This window comes from Giraffa tippelskirchi, chromosome 4 (genome assembly GCF_054371585.1).
Source record: "Giraffa tippelskirchi isolate mGirTip1 chromosome 4, T2T-mGirTip1v1.2.pri, whole genome shotgun sequence".
NCBI classification, from domain to species: Eukaryota; Metazoa; Chordata; class Mammalia; order Artiodactyla; family Giraffidae; genus Giraffa; species Giraffa tippelskirchi.
In genome coordinates this window covers 200,542,743-200,559,417 of record NC_137278.1, presented here as the reverse complement: position 1 = coordinate 200,559,417, position 16,675 = coordinate 200,542,743, and the positions used below count along the sequence as shown (strand labels likewise).

General features: G+C 44.5%; 1 protein-coding gene across 14 annotated transcripts in view; it reads left to right on the top strand.

The window, feature by feature from the left end:
• The window catches only part of RAD52 (RAD52 DNA repair protein), a 67,397-nt gene that overhangs the window by 45,331 nt on the left and 5,391 nt on the right, over positions 1-16,675 (top strand). For 5 of the 14 annotated variants that reach the window (XM_081594082.1, XM_081594081.1, XM_081594079.1 and 2 more), the window contains exons 2-7: positions 11,023-11,120; positions 12,098-12,199; positions 12,551-12,644; positions 12,793-12,860; positions 14,983-15,101; positions 15,808-15,883. In XM_081594082.1, the coding sequence (XP_081450208.1) occupies positions 11,040-11,120; positions 12,098-12,199; positions 12,551-12,644; positions 12,793-12,860; positions 14,983-15,101; positions 15,808-15,883 (540 nt within the window). In that variant the 5' untranslated portion in view covers positions 11,023-11,039. Of the gene's footprint in view, positions 1-10,808; positions 10,926-11,022; positions 11,121-12,097; positions 12,412-12,550; positions 12,645-12,792; positions 12,861-14,982; positions 15,102-15,708; positions 15,884-16,675 lie in introns of all 14 variants that reach the window. The other 9 variants (XM_081594083.1, XM_081594084.1, XM_081594086.1 and 6 more) reach the window with 5 other exon arrangements.

Sequence of the window (16,675 nt, the reverse complement as noted above, 5' to 3'; positions counted from 1 at the left end):
TTCTCCAGTGCATGAAAGGGAAAAGTGAAAGTGAAATCGCTCAGTCGTGTCCGACTCTTAGCGACCCCATGGACTGCAGCCTACCAGACTCCTCCGTCCATGGGATTTTCCAGGCAAGAGTACTGGAGTGGGTTGCCATTGCTTTAAAATTTTTAGAGTTCCATTTTAACCAGTCTTCTCTGGAGTCTAAAGAATACTGTTGCCATACATGGTCCAAAAAAAAAATCATCTTTCTTTGGTCATAATTTTCCAGTTAAAATTTTTCTTAATGAATTGAACCTGAATTTCCATTTTACATAAAGCAACAAGAATACCATTCACACAGATGGAATACATACTCACACACCAATTGACAGATATGTCATAAACCCTCTTCGAGGGTGACCAGTACGGAGTCGCAAACAAACAGTCCTCGGTGGTAGTCGGGCATCAGAACCAGTTGTCAAGAACGCCCAAGTAGTGCTGTGTGTGTTGGTTGCTCAGGCCTGTCCGACTCTGCAACCCCGTGAACTGTAGTCCACTGGACTCCTCTGTCCATGGGATTCTCCAGGCAAGAATACTGGGGTGGGTTGCCATTTTCTTCTCCAGGGGATCTTCCCAACGCAGGGATCGAACCCGAGTCACTCACAAATGGGAAGGTTGCCCGTGTGCACACCGGTGCACTAACCCGGTCTTGGAGCTCGTCAGCTCATCCCAAATGTAAGTTTTTATTCCACCAAGGAAAAGCGTAAGTTGGCAGCCAGTGCCAAGCAGGGGAGAAACAGGGAGGCTCCTCAGAGCAAAAGGTTTGGGCAGCTGCTAGGAACATCCCCCAAATGCCCTCCTCGGGCTGGCTCACCACGAGCAGGTGGGTGCGCCTTCACGGCGACGGCTCTACCCTGGAAGGCCCAGGAGAGCCAGATGCCGTGAAAGCACAGGCACCAACCGGAGCCAGCCCCGCACTGGGTGCCAAAATCTGTTACCGAAAGGGTGTGGAGAGGGGTTCGGCTGCTCACCACTCAAAAGGTCAATAAACAGGCCAGGTTTGGTGGAAAGATTGCTTTATTTCAGATGCCGGCAACTGGGGCAGGCGGTGGAGGACATCTGTCTGAAGGCCGTCCTCCCCGCCCCGGCATCCAAGTAGGGGGTGAGAGCTTTTATAGACAGAGTTGTGGGGGTGCCTACGTGTAGAAACAGCACAGTCAGCTCTGACAGTCATCTTCAATTGGTCATCAGTGGTCTGACCAACATCATCTTGATTGTTTTAGGTACAGTTCCAGGATCCATTTGTTCCCATTTCTTTGCATTCAGTTCCTGGAATTGTGGCAGCTCATGTCCTGGGTACACCTGGTCATCATATAGTTAACTTCTCCACCTGGTTTTTTAGTATCTATAAGACCACTCATAGGATATGGCTCAGAATAGTATCTATAGCCCTTGAAAAAGAACTGAAGGTCTTTGACTATGCTTAATGACTACATTATTACTATTTGGTCTCCTTTGACTGTTTTCCTTTGTTTCCTCATTTTTCACTTTTCTGATTAAACTTAGTCTTTGACTAAAGTTTTCCACAGACAAAAGTCAGGCAGAGGACATGGTGGGGGTGGCAAGGACCATAGGGTCCTGCTCTGTTTCAATTATGCCCTGTCTTGTCTTTAATAAAGATGAGAAGAGGTCAGACAAAAGAGCATGCTCAGTCACTCAGTTGTGTCCGACTGTTCGTGACTCCATTCACTGTAGCCCGCCAGGCTTCTCTGTCCATAGTATTTCCCAGGCAAGAATACTGGAGTGGGTTGCCATTTCTTTCTCCAGGGGATCTTTCTGCCCCAGAGATCAAACCTGCGTCTCCTGTGTCTCCTGCATTGGTAGGTGGATTCTTCACCACTGAGCCGCTTGGGAAGCCCAGACAAAAGAGAAAACCATCCTTATGTTGCATGTCTCCTTCCCACCTTCCTTCCTCCCTCCACCACTAATCAGAAGTGCTTTTAGATGATAAGGAAATAGATAAGCATTGGGGGCAATCTTATCTTCTTAGTTCAGTTCAGTCACTCAGTCGTATCCCACTCTTTGCGACCCCATGGACTGCAGCATGCCAGGCTTCCCAGTCCATCACCAACTCCTGGAGCTTGCTCAAACTCATGTCCATCGAGTCGGTGATGCCACCCAACCATCTCATCCTTTGTCGTCCCCTTCTCTTCCTGCCTTCAATCTTTCCCGTCATCAGGGTCTTTTCCACTGAGTCAGTTCTTTGCATCAGGTGGACAAAATATTAGAGCTTCAGCATCAAGTCCTTCAGTGAATTTTCAGGACTGATTTCCTTTAGGATTGACTGGTTGGATCTCCTTGCTGTCCAAGGGACTCTGAAGAGTCTTCTCCAACACCACAGTTCAAAAGCATCAATTCTTTGGCACTCAGCTTTCTTTATAGACCAACTCTCACATCCATACATGACTACTGGAAAAACCATAGCTTTTACTAGACAGACCTTTGTTGGCGAAGTAATGTCTCTGCTTTTTAATACGCTGTCTAGTTTGGTCATAGCTTTTCCTCCAAAGAGCAAGCGTCTTTTGATTTCATGGCTGCAGTCACCATCTGCAGTGATTTTGGAGCCCAAGAAAATAAAGTCTGTCACTGTTTGGATTGTTTCCCCATCTATTTGCCATGAAGTGATGGGACCGGATGCCATGATCTTTGTTTTTTGAATGTTGAGTTCTAAGCCAGCTGTTTCACTCTCCTCTCTCGCTTTCATCAAGAGGCTCTTCAGTTCCTGTTCGCTTTCTGCCATAAGGGTGGTGTCATCTGCGTATCTGAGGTTATTGATATTTCTCCTGGCAATCTTGATTCCAGCTTGTGCTTCATCCAGCTTGGCATTTTGCATGATGTACTCTGCATATAAGTTAAATAAGCAGAATGACAGTATACAGCCTCGATGTACTCCTTTTCTTCTTAATATCACTTGAATTCATCAATATCTTGCTTACAACCACTATCCTAGTTCAGGCTCTTACTCACCAGCCCCAAAAGCCTTTTTGTTTTTGGTCATATGTTTTTATTTCTTTGGGAAAATACCTATCAGAAGAGAATTCTTGGGAAATTAATGTTTAATTTCTAAAAAATTATCAGATTTGTTTGCAAAATTAGAAAACCATAAAGTATCTAGAAGAAAATATTTAAAAAAATAGCTTCATGATCTGGAGGGGTGCAAAGGTTAGACTCAGAAAGCAATAACCTCTTAAAAAAAGACAGGCTGGATAACATCAAGAGTGAAAACTTCATATTTAAGGTAACTCTACAAATGAACCAGAGAAGACAATGGCACCCCACTCCAGTACTCTTGCCTGGAAAATCCCATGGATGGAGGAGCCTGGTAGGCTACAGTCCATGGGGTCGCGAAGAGTCGGACTCGACTGAGCGACTTCACTTTCACTTTTCCCTTTCATGCACTGGAGAAGGAAATGGCAACCCACTCCAGTGTTCTTGCCTGGAGAATCCCAGGGACGGCGGAGCCTGGTGGGCTGCCGTCTCTGGGGTCGCACCGAGTCGGACACGACTGAAGCGACTTAGCAGCAGCAGCAGTAGCAGCTACAAATGAACAGGCTCTGACAGCTGTTTGACAAAGAACTGATATGCAGAGTATGTAGAGAACCACTAGGGTTCAAGGCCTGAACTAGTCCTCTGTCGCCTGTTGCTCTGCCCTCTGGGATGCTTGGCTTCATCTTCAAGCCATTCTTTTTCCGTGAAGAGTACCGTATGATTACAGCTGTCAGCGGTGCATGAGGCTTCTGGCTGTTTCACATCCTTGCTAACTTTTGGTGTTGTCAGCCTTTATTTTTAGCTATTCCGATGGGTGAAAAGTGGTGTGTCGTTGTGGTTGGTTTTAATTTTAGTCCTTGATTACTAACAGTGCTAAGCACTTTCTCCTGTGTTTATTGACATTTTATATCTTCCTTTGTGAAGTGCCTGTGCAAATCTTGCCCATTTAAAATTGGGTTGATTGTCTTTTTATTTTTGAGTTGTAGGAGTTCTCTATGTGTCCTTTTTATATTCTGGATATCAGTCTTTGCAGTTGCCCATTCATTTTCTTAGAGTTGTTTTGATAAGTAGAGTTTTACATTTTGATGTAGTCATATTCGGTTGTTTTTTTTTCCCTTTAATAATTATTGGTTTCTAGGTCGTAAGTAAGAAATCTTGGCTACCTCTAGGTTGTGAAGATATATACTTCTGTATTTTCTTGTAGAAGTTTTAGTTTTAGCTTTTATGTCTAGGCTAAAATCCATCTCCAGTTTTTGTGAATGGTGTAAAGATTACTTTGTGAAAAATATTAAATGTTCTTCCCATACAGATCTCCAATTGTTCCAGCATCGCTTGTTGAGAATGCCATTGCACTGCACTGGTACCTTTGCTGGAATTCAGATGACGGTTGATCTCTGGACCCTCTTTTCTGTTTCAGTGTTCCAGTCCTCACCACTGTTTTTTTGTTGTTTTTTGTTTTGTTTTTTACATTGTTACGTATTTTTGGCTGTGCTGGTCTTCACTGCTGCTCGAGCCTTTCTCTAGTTGTGGTGAGTGGGGCTGCTCTAGTTTCGGTGCGCAGGCTTCTCATTGTGGTGGCTTCTCTCGTCGGGGAGCACAGGCCGAGCGCATGTGGGCTTCAGCAATTGTGGCTCCCAGGTTCGACGGCACTGGCTCGATAGTTGTGGGCCACAGGCTTAGTTACTCTGTGGCGTGTGGGATCTTCCCAGATCAGGGATCGAACCCGTATCTCCTGTATTGGTAGGCAGATTCTTTACCACTGAGCTAGTAGGGAAGCTCCCCACCATCCCCCACAGTTTTAATTATAGTAAGTCTTGAAGTCATGCAGTGTAAGTCAGCAACTTCATTGGTTTTCAAATTTGATTTGGTTAGTTTAGATCCTTTGCATTTTCCACGTAAATGTTTGAATTATCATCCTGGCAGTTTCCACAAAAAAATCTGGTAGGATTATGATTATGCTGTTATTGCCACATCATTTAATAGGGTTCATTTTTGAGGGTGGTCTTATTAATATTCCCTTTTGAAGATGAGAAAATCGGGGCCCAGAGAGCTTAAGCAAGTGTCCTGTTTAAGCCCTTGGAGCTCAGTCCTGAACCACACTGGACTGTGACCTTCATAGCTTGCTTCACCACAGGGGATGGCACACCATGACCTGCGGGCCACAGCTGCCACCTCTTTTGTGGTAAAGTTTTTGTTTCTTTCTTTTTGGTTTTCATTGTTTTTTAAAATTTTTATTTTATATTGGAGCATAGTTGATTTACAATATTGTGTTAGTTTTAGGTGGACAGCAAAAGGATTCAGTTATACATATACATGTATTTGTTCTTTTTCAAATTCTTTTACCATTTAGGTTATTACAGAATATTGAGCCACATTCCCTTTGCTGTACAGTAACTGGTCCTTGTTGGTTTTCTGTTTTAATAGATACCTACCAGTGTAGCAGTGTGTACATGTCAGTCCCAATGTATCCCTTTCCTCCACCCTTCCACCCCAACCATATGTTTGTTCTATAAGTCTGTGTGTGAATCTGTTTCTGTTTTGTAAATAAGTTCATTTGTGTAATAAAGTTTTATTGGGACACAACCACACTCCCTCATTTACATATTGTCAGTGGATTTTTGTTCACTCACTAAGTCGTGTCCAACTCTTTGCGACCCCATGCTCTGCAGCACACCAGGCTTCCCTGTCCTTCATCTCCCAGAGCTTGCTCAGACTCATGTCCATTGAGTCAATGATGCCATCCAACCATCTCATCCTCTGTCATCTCCTTCTCCTCCTGCCTTCAGTCTTTCCCAGCATTCAGGGTCTTTTCCAGTGAGTCAGCTCTTCACATCAGGTGTCCAAAGTAGTATAGCTTCAGCATCATGCCTTCCAGTGAATATTCAGGACTGATTTCCTTTAGGATTGGCTGGTTGGATCTCCTTGCAGTCCAAGGGACTCAAGAGTCTTCTCCAACGCCACAGTTCAAAAGCATCAGTTCTTCGGTACTCAGCCTTCTTTATGGTTCAACTGTCACATCCATACATGACTACTGGAAAAACCATAGCTTTGACTATATGGACCTTTGTTGGCAAAGTGATGCCTCTCCTTTTTAATACACTGTCTAGGTTGGTCATAACTTTTCTTCCAAGGAGCAAGCGTCTTTTAATTTCATGGCTGTAGTCACCATCTGCAGTGATTATGGAGCCAAAGAAAGTAAAGTCTGTCACTGTTACCATTGTTTCCTCATCTATTTGCCATGAAGTGATGGGACCAGATGCCATGATCTTTGTTTTTTGAATGTTGAGTTTTTGTTTTTAAATAGAATAGCTTTATTGGTGTATGTTTTAAATACCATACAATTCACCCACTTTAAGTGTATAATTCAATAGCTTTTATATTTGCATAGTTGTGGAACTATCACCATCATTGATTTTAGAATGTTTTCATCACCCTGAAAAGTAACCCTGTATCCAGTAGCAGTTACTCCCCATTTGCCCTGTTGCATCTCCTACCACAGCTTCTGGCAGCACTGATCAATTTTCTATAGTGGCTTAGTTGCTAAATTATATCTGACTCTTGTGACCCTAGGGACTGTAGCTCAAAAGGCTCCTCTGTCCACAGAAGGTTTTCAGGCAAGAATACTGGAGTAGGTTGCCATTTCCTTCTCCAAGGAATGTTGAGTTTTAAGCCAGCCTTTTCACTCTCCTCTTTCACCTTCTTCAAGAGGCTCTTTATTTCTTTTTCACTTTCTGCCATTAGAGTAGTATCATTTCCATATCTGAGGTTGTTGATGTTTGTTCCAGGAATCTTGATTCCAGCTTGTGAGTCATCCAGCCTGGCATTTCGCATGATGTTCTCTGCATATAAGTTAAATTAGCAGGGTGACAATATACAGCCTTGACGTACTCCTTTCCCAAATTTGGAACCAGTCCATTATTCCATGTCTAGTTCTAACTGTTGCTTCTTGACCTGCATACAGGTTTCTCAGGAGGCAGGTAAGGTAGTCAGGTATTTCCCATCTGTTGAAGAATTTTCCACAGTTTGTTGTGATCCACACAGTAAAGGCTTTAGCTTAGTCAGTGAAGCAGAAGTAGATGTTTTTCTGGAACTCCCTTGCTTTTTCTGTGATCCAGTGGATGTTGGCAATTTGATCTCTGGTTCCTCTGCATTTTCTAAATCCAGCTTGTACATGTGGAAGTTCTCAGTTCATGTATTGTTGAAGCCTAGCTTGGAGAATTTTGAGCATTACCTTGCTAACTTGTGAAATGAGTGCAGTTGTGCAGTAGTTTGAACATTCTTTGGCATTGCCTTTTTTTGGGATTGGAATAAAAACTGACCTTTTCCAGTCCTGTGGCCACTGCCAAGTTTTCCAAATTTGTTGGCATATTGAGTGCAGCACTTTCACAGTGTCATCTTTTAGGATTTGAAATAGCTCAGCTGGAATTCTATCACCTCTACTAATTTTGTTCATAGCGATGCTTCCGAAAGCCCACTTGACTTTGCACTCCAGGATGTCTGGCTCTAGGTGAGTGATCACACCATTGTGGTTATCTGGGTCATTAAGACATTTTTTGTGCAGTTCTTCTATGTATTCTTGCCACCTCTTCTTATTCTCTTCTGCTTCTGTGAGGTCCTTGCAGTTTCTGTCCTTTATTGTGCCCATTTTTGCATGAAATGTTCCCTTGGAATCTGTAATTTTCTTCAAGAGGTTTCTAGTCTTTCCCATTGTACTGTTTTTCTCTATTTCTTTGCTTTGTTCACTTAAGAAGGCTTTCTTATTTCTCCTTGCTGTTCTCTGGAACTCTGCATTCAGATGGATATATCTTTCTTTTTCTCCTTTGTCTTTTGTCTCTCTTCTTTTCTGAGCTATTTGTAAGGCCTCCTCAGACAACCACTTTGCCTTCTTGCATTTCTTTTTCTTTGGGATGGTTTTGGTCACCGCCTCCTGTACAGTGTTACGAACCTCCATCCGTGGTTCTTCAGGCAGTCTGTCTACCAAATCGAATCCCTTGAATCTATTCATCACCTCCACTGTAAATCATAAGAGATTTGATTTAGGTCATACCTGAATGGCGTAGTGGTTTCCCTACTTTAAGTCTGAATTTTGCAATAAGGAGCTGATGGTCTGAGCCACAGTCAGCTCCAGATCTTGTTTTTGCTGACTGTATAGAGCTTCTCCATCTTTGGCTGCAAAGAATATAATCTGATTTCAGTATTGACCATCTGTTGATGTCCATGTGTAGAGCTGTCTCTTGTGTTGTTGGAAAAGGGTGTTTGCTATGACCAGTGTGTTCTCTTGACACAACTCTGTTAACCTTTGCCCTGCTTCATTTTGTTCCCCAAGGCCAAACTTGCCTGTTACTCCAGTATCTCTTGACTTCCTACTTTTGCGTTCTAGTTCCCTATCATGAAAAGGGCATCTCTTTTTTTGGTGTTAGTTCTAGAAGGTCTTGTAGGTCTTCATAGAACCGTTCAATTTCAGCTTCTTTGGGATTAGTTAGTGGTTGGGCCATTGACTTGGATTACCGTGATGTTGAGTCGTTTTGCCTTGGAAACAAACCAAAATCATTCTGTCATTTTTGAGATTGCACCCAAGTACTGCATTTTGGACTCTGGTTGACAATGAGGGCTACTTCATTTCTTCTAAGGGATTCATCTGAAATAAATTCTCCCATTCTTGTCCATTTTAGTTCACTGATTCCTAAAATGTTGATGTTCACTCTTGCCCTCTCATTTGACCATGTCCTATTTACCTTGATTCAGGGACCTAACATTCCAGGTTCCCAGGCAATATTGTTCTTACAGCATCAGACTTGACTTTTATCACCAGACACACCCACAGCTGGGTGTCCTCTCCATTGTGGCTCAACGTCTGCATTCTTTCTGGAGCTTTGTCTTCGCTCTCCCCAGTAGCATATTGGACACTACTGACTTGGGAAGCTCATCTTTCAGTTTCGTATCTTTTTGACATTTCATAGTGTTCACAGGGTTCTCAAGGCAAGAATACTGGAGTAGTTTTGCCATTCCCTTTTCCTACAGACCACGTTTTGTCAGAACTCTCCGCCATGACTCAACAATGCCTGCTTTCATGCTAAAATGTCAAAGTTAAGTAGTGACAGAGACTGTATAACTTGTCAAACCTAACATATTTACTCCCTGACCCTTTATGGAAAAAGTTTGCTGACCCCTGCATTTTAAATTTTTATTTAAATAATACATGTATGTATTTGAAAAGGAAATAGCACTAAAATTTTTATTTTTAAAAAGACGAGCCTTGCTGCATTGTTGTTCACACCGGCACCACTCCTCAGGGACGTTTCATTCTTTTAACTGTCTTTTCTGGCATTTACAGTTACATTCTAATAATATTCTCACTGCACTGTTTCTTGATTTAGCAATTTTAGACACTAATTATTGACTAGGATAAGCCACTCTACTTTTTAGTGAAAAATTATAAATAAATTTACCATTTCTTAGCTGAAGGATAATGTTTTACGGTCATTTAGTTTTTCTGCATTTTCATAATTACATAAATTAACAAGCACTTAGCAATAGTTAATGTTTATGTAATACTTCATATGTGCCAGGCACTCTTCTAATGCAAGTTTTAAAAATTGAAGTGTAGTGGATTTACAGTGTTACAGTGTTAATTACTGCTGAACTGCAAAGTGACTCACTGATACATATATATACGTTTTAAAAATATTCTTTTCCATTATGATTTATCATAGGATATTGAACATAGTTCGCTGCACTGTTCAGTAGGACCTTGTTGTTATCCAGTCTGTATGGAAAATCTTACATCTGCTAACCCCAACCTCCCACTCTCTCCCCGCCACCCCCCTCCCCCTTGGCAACTACCAGTCAGTTTTCTGCATTCCTGACTCATAGATAGGTTCATTTGTGTCTTATTTTAGATTCCACATATGAGTGATATCATATAGTGCTTATCTTTCTGACTTACTTCACTTGGTATGATCATCTCTAGGTGCATTGATGCGGTTTTATGCAGTTTCACACTTAATCTTTACAGAACCCCTAGGAAGTGTAGGTACTATTGTTATCTCCATCTTCCAGAAGATGAAATGTCATTGGAGAGCTTATCTGATATTTCTCTTGGTCAAGACCTTGTGGGTGATGGAGCCAGAAGTCAGCATTAGGAATATGAGCTCTTAAACACGGAGCTGTAATGCCATGTGTGGAATCATATACTACTTGACAGTCACAGATTGGTGGCTCTATAGGTAATCTGAGAATTTATATGCAGAGATTCACACGCAGGTCCTCTGAGGCCCCACTTGGAATCTGCTAGGTGTGCGGCAGGGGCGGGGCCTCAGGTAGCAGCTGACCCTCCCGAGGTAAGGCTGTGCACTACCAGACTGCATGCACACTAGCGTGGGCTCAGCCTAACACATTGGCCCTCAGACTGGAGCTGATGTCAGAATCGCTGGGTCAGCTTGGACATCGCCTCTGGTTTCTGATTCAGTCGGTTGGGGTGGGGCCTGAGCAAGGTCCCAGGAGATAACGAAACTACGGGGACCATGGGTGGCTCAGTGCTGTGTCCTTTCTGACCACGGGGTCTTCTGGGCCACGCGACTCTTCCATAGCATCATGTCTCCATGACAGTTCAGCTGCTGCGGGTTTTGTTTCCTCTTTGACCCCACAGAGGTCAAGGTCACGATGCTCATATATAGATGCTCATCTAAGTTGGTTGTTGGCTCTTCCTTAGCGTGTTTTTGTAGTTTTGACTTTTTCTATTACAAACATTGTAATTATAACATATTACACATTCTTACTGCAAAAATCACCTTTAGTAGCAGCACCACGCTGGCAGAACTCAGCAGAAAGTTAGAAGCAGGCCCTGAGGGATTCAGAGGCCTATTCGGTGACACCCAGGCACTGAGGAACTGCACCCCTGACCTGTGTTTAAGGTCCGTGGAGAAAGTGACTTCATCTGATTGTAGCAGAGACTTGCCTTTCACCATTAACATTCTTTGAGATCTCTGTTTTGCTCTTCCGTTTATGTAGAGTCAGCCTGAATCAGCATGTCCGGGACGGAGGAAGCAGTCCTCGGAGGCCCTGACAGCCGGCTTGCTGGTGGCAGCCCCGTGTTATGCTTTGGTCAGGTGAGTGAAGGGATGAGGTGAAGTGAAAACTAAGACAGTCTGGGGAAGCAGTGTGTACAGCGCCATCATATACACGTAAGCTGTTGTTTTCATCTGGAGACTTCATTTGGGCGTCTCTGTTGAGCTCTGAGGGTGTTTGGGAGCTTTAGCAGTGCTGGGGACTACATTTAGATGTAAACTGTTTTTGGATAGGTTGCATTTTCATACTCTGTAACATTCCAAGTGGAGCAGACTCTGTGTGAAAAGTCTCAGTGTTTCCTGTCACTCCTGTCCCTGTGACGCTCGGATCTCTCTTTTTAGAGGTATCCAAAGTTTCTGGGGTTTATGGAGCTATTCTCTGCATGTAAGGGAGTTTCTTACTTTGTCCATGCACATTCTGTCTTACCAGAGATCTGTGTGTATTCATTCCATTTTTATAGGGCCAGGGGAAAACTACCAAGGGGACAAAAATCTAATCAAATAGTGGTGCATTTCTCCATGTGCAGGATGGGAAATGGTTGAATTGGAGAACACATGGAAGCAAGGCTCCCTGTCCTGTTTTCTCCTCTTCCACGTTTACATGAATGTCATGAGAGACTCTAAGACAGGAAGTCTTAGTTTCTTAGTTTTGGCTGGAGAGAGTTGTGGTAACACATTAGTCACATCTAAGGCAGGAGTTCTCACAATGTGGTCCAGTGACCCCTGGGGTCCACAGCACCTTCCAGAGCCTGTGAAATCAAAGTTATTTTCGTAATACTACTAAAGTACTCTGCCTTTTTCACTCTCATTCTTTCATGAGTGAGGGTGGAGTTTTCTAGAGACTGCATAGCATGTGCTGATGTCATTGCTCTGGTGGTTACTGGAACGTGTGCCTGCGAAGTTTTAACTCCTTGTTTTGAAAGACATAACTCACATGAACAACAGCTCATAGGATCCTCAGTACATCTGAGTGTAGGAATGGCAGAAATGCCGGTTCAGTTTCCCCTTTCTGGTTGCAGTACCAGTACACAGTGGAAGAACACCAGGCCATCCAGAATGCCCTGAGGCAGAGGCTGGGCCCAGAGTACATCAGTAGCCGCATGGCTGGAGGAGGCCAGAAGGTAGGCGGGTTTACTGCCTGGAAAGTGGGGGCCCATGTGCTGACTGTTCGACGAACTTGCCTGCTCCCTCTCTGGTCCTCGTGGATTCAGTAGGTCTTCCGTTCACTATCACTTCTCATCTCTGGAAAGGGATGGCATCCATCCTTCATTGTCCTCTGAAGTGGCCCGAGCCACAGCCTTGAGATTCTAGTCTCAGACCCTAGTTCTCTGAGGTAAGTTCACTGGGAATTTCCCTGGAGTGTTTAGGGCGATTTTGACAAAAGAGCTGGTAAGGAACAAGTAAATTCTGATCCACAGTTAAGTATGGCGAGGAATTTTAACAAGATGTTTTTTCTTCTTTATTTTATCCAGGTGTGTTACATTGAGGGTCACAGGGTGATTAACCTGGCCAATGAGATGTTCGGCTACAATGGCTGGGCTCACTCCATCACACAGCAGAACGTGGGTGAGTGTGCGTCCCTTCCGGGCGTTGGCCGGCTTCCGGTCGGACATGCTGTGGGTGAGGACCAGGTGGGTGTGCCCTGTCTCCAGCAGGAGGAACACGGGTGAGGCAGGATCAGCACGCCCTCACCTGGCTGTCTTTCCCACCCTAGATTTTGTTGACCTTAACAATGGCAAGTTCTACGTGGGCGTCTGTGCGTTTGTGCGAGTCCAGTTGAAGGTGAGGGTGATGGAGGAGACGTGCTGCGGGCAGGCAGGGGTGGGGGAGAGTGAGTGGGCGTGGAGGCCCTGGGCCAGAGCGGGATGTGCATTCACACAGTCTGACTCAGGTGCCCGAGAGAATTTTGAGGAGCTCCTTCTCCTGCACATTTTTAAGTGACTAAGAATTTTTACCATATAGACAAACAGTTGCAAGGGTGCATTTTTTGGCATATTGTAAAATTCTGTGTTCTAAAATAAATCTACATCTTTTTAAAATGTACCAATAGATTCTAAATATTAATACCATAGATTACATGTTGTCATCTATTTTAAAAAACATGTATACAAGCTACTTTTCTTTTGACCAAGTTAGTCATTAGAAATTTTATGTTGTTTCCTCTTGAACACATATTTCCATTCCATTTCCCCACTGGGTTGTTTTTTTTTTTAAATAATGCAAAGTGATGCTTTGTTTATTTTTGGCTGCATTGGGTCTTCATTGCTTTGCAAGGGCTTTTCTCTGGTTGCGGTGAGCAGGGACTACTCTTGGTTATAGTACTTTGGGCTTCTCATTGCAGTGGCTTCTCTTGTTGTGGAGCACAGGCTCAGCAGTTGTGGCTGTGGGCTCTAGAGCTCCGGCTCAGTTGTGGCGAATGGGGTTAGTTGCTCCATGGCATGTGGGATCTTCCTGGACCAGGGATCAAACCCGTGTCCCCTGCATTGGCAGGCGGATTCTTATCCACCGTGCCACCAGGCAAGTCCCCTACTGGCTTATATTATATGATTGAAAATCTATTATTAATAACTATTATACTCCTCTGCCTGTGTCTGTCTGTGTATGTGTAAAAATTTGGAGGGGGGAGTAAATTTCCAGAGACCTTGAGGCTCTCTATTGAAACATTTCTTTTGGATTGAGTTACTGTTAATATTACAGGTGTTATTAACACACAATAGAGTCGATTGTGTTTATTTTGAAGAGACAGCAAAACTACATCAAAATATAAAATTTTAAGGAAAACGCATTTCTTAATAAGATGAAGCTTTTTTTCTATTGTTAACGTATGTATAGTTAATATTACTTATTCCTAAACATCTAGCATTAATTCTGACTTATTTTTGTAAATAGTACTGAAAACCTTGGGCTTCCCGGGTGGCGCAGTGGTAAAGAAACCCGCCTGCCAATGTAGGAGACGCAAGAGACACAGGTTCGATCCCTGGGTCGGGAGGATCCCCTGGAGAAGGAAATGGCAACCTCCTCCAGTATCCTTGCCTGGGAATCCCATGGACAGAGGAGCCTGGTGGGCTACGGTCCATGGGGTCGCAAAGACTTGGACATGACTGAGCGCACACACATACACACAGATTGAAATCCTTATTCACATATACGGGGACTGGAAAGAGTTTCATTATAGTGTTATTCATGTCTTTGACTGCTTCTGAGTTATATTTCAGAATCACAGTGTTACCATCAGAAGTTATATTCAGCTCTCTGTCAGCTGACAGCTTGATCAGGCCTTCCTTTGCTTTTGGTGGAAGCCGAGAAGCAGGTTCCACCTTACTTGTGAGAGGATTTGCTATCCAGTCATTAGAATCAGTTAAATATAATATTTCAAATTTTCACTTTTCTTGGTATCCCAAAGGTTTTTTTCTTGACTTTTTCGTATTGGAGTATAGTTGACCAATAATGTTGTCAATTTCAGGTGTACAGCAGAGGGGATTCTGTTATACATGCATCCATTCTTTTTCCGGTTGTTCTCCCATTTAGGTTATTACAGAATATTGTGCTGAGTTCCCTGTGCTGTACAGTACGTCCTTGTTGATTATTTTAAATACAGCAGTGTGTATATGTCCATCCCAAACTCTCTAATTATCCCTCCCCCACAAGGTTTTTCTGCGGTGCGGTAGTGCATCTTAGTAAGACTTGGGGTGGGTTAGACGTGTGCCCTTTTATGTAAAGAGGAAGAGAGAGAAGGAGAACTGCCTCGACACTGAGCCCCAGCTCATGTGGGCACAGATCCAGTCCAGGAGGCGGCCCTGGCAGGACTGTCGCCCAGTCTGAGCATGGCTGCTTGAAGACGAGAGCTGTGAGGGGTGGGCTCTAACCCCTCACAGTGGGGCCTGAACGCCTTTTCTGCCCCCAGGATGGCTCGTATCATGAAGACGTGGGCTACGGTGTCAGCGAGGGCCTCAAGTCAAAAGCCTTGTCCTTGGAAAAGGCCAGGAAGGAGGCAGTAACAGATGGGCTGAAGCGGGCGCTGAGGTAGGCAGGCGCCATTCATTTCAGCGCTGCGTTCAGAGCTGTCCCCAGCCCCACCCCACCCTTATCCCCAGGCGGCCCGTTTCCTGCTTTCTTTCCCCGCTGCGTCTTTACTCCAAGGCCCTCTTTGGGGGATATGTGGTAGGATCCTGTTCTGTGCTGAATTTGCCTTCCCCACCCCTCCCCTCCACACGAGCACACAGGTTGCTTCCTCATTGTCTCTAAAGCACCTACACAGTTCTTTGTTATGTGCATGTAACATATAGTTAACTTAGTTACACAGAGCACGATTTTAACCTTTTTGGGGGTTAAAGATGCCTTTGAGAATTGAATTACCAGAAAAAAATCCAGGTAAAACTTGCTTTAAAAATTCGCAGTGCCACAGCCTGTACAGGATCTGAGCCTCCCAGTACAGAAGTCTAGTGAAGCTTGCGCCCCTGAGCGCGTGTGCTCACACACTGGGGGTTGCAGCGGTCCCTGGGAAGGGATCTCGGCCCTGAAGCTTGTGTTCCGCAGTGGGAAGGACCAGTGGGCTTTGTGAGTGGCTGACTCACGCCCTGTGCTGCAGGGCAGGGACGTGTGACTGTCCTGCTCACTGCTGTCTTCTCAGAACACCATCAAGAAGCAGCCTGAACAGAGGCTGTAACCCTGCTCTCCGCTGTGTACACGGAACTGTTCTCAACCCGCTTCCACTCTGTTTTACCCTTAGAAGTTTTGGGAACGCACTTGGAAACTGTATTCTGGACAAAGACTATCTGAGGTCACTGAACAAGCTTCCACGCCAGGTACGTTGGAAGTGGGGATGGTGACTCTGACGCCCTTGTGTCTGAGTATGTGGTGACGGAAAGGGACGTGAAGACTCGGCCGGCTCTGTAGAGGGTCGGGAACGTGCACTTCCGCCGTCTTCGAACAGCTTCTCTGGTGGTGTAGTGGTAAAGAAGCCACCTGCCAATGCAAGAGGGCAGGTTTGATCCCTGGATCAGGAAGATCCCCTGGAGAAATGAATGGCAATCCACTCCACTTCTGCTCTGTGCCAGGCCGCGACCAGGGGCGAGTGCCGTGAACATCCCACCTCCTTTGCTGTAACTGTTTCGGTTTCACGTTGGCCTGAGTGCTGGCACCTCTTAGCTGGTCACTGGAGCTCTTACAGGGGTATTCTAGTCTGTTTACTGTTACCTTGGTGTCTCTGTGAGGGAGGGCGTGGAGCTTCCTAGTTGGCCATTTTGTTGACATGACTCTGTCTTTTTTCACTTTTTTTAAAATGAAGTACAACATATACACAGAAAGCTGCAAAAGTCATAATGGCACAGCCTGGTGAATTTTTGGAAGTGAACACAGCTGTTTACACCTCAGATTAGGGAAACAGAACATAACCAGCTCTCTAGAACTTTTTCTCCCCCCACTCCATTCACTGTTTTCTGTTTTTAAACTCTTGGCCGTGCCGTAGCTTCATTGCTGTGCTCAGCCTTTCTCTGGTTGCAGCGAGTGGGGGACCCCTGTGGTTTCTGTGCACAGGCTTCTCCCTGCGGGGGCTCCTCCTGTGGAGCACAGGCTCAGTAGCTGTGGCACTCGGGCTT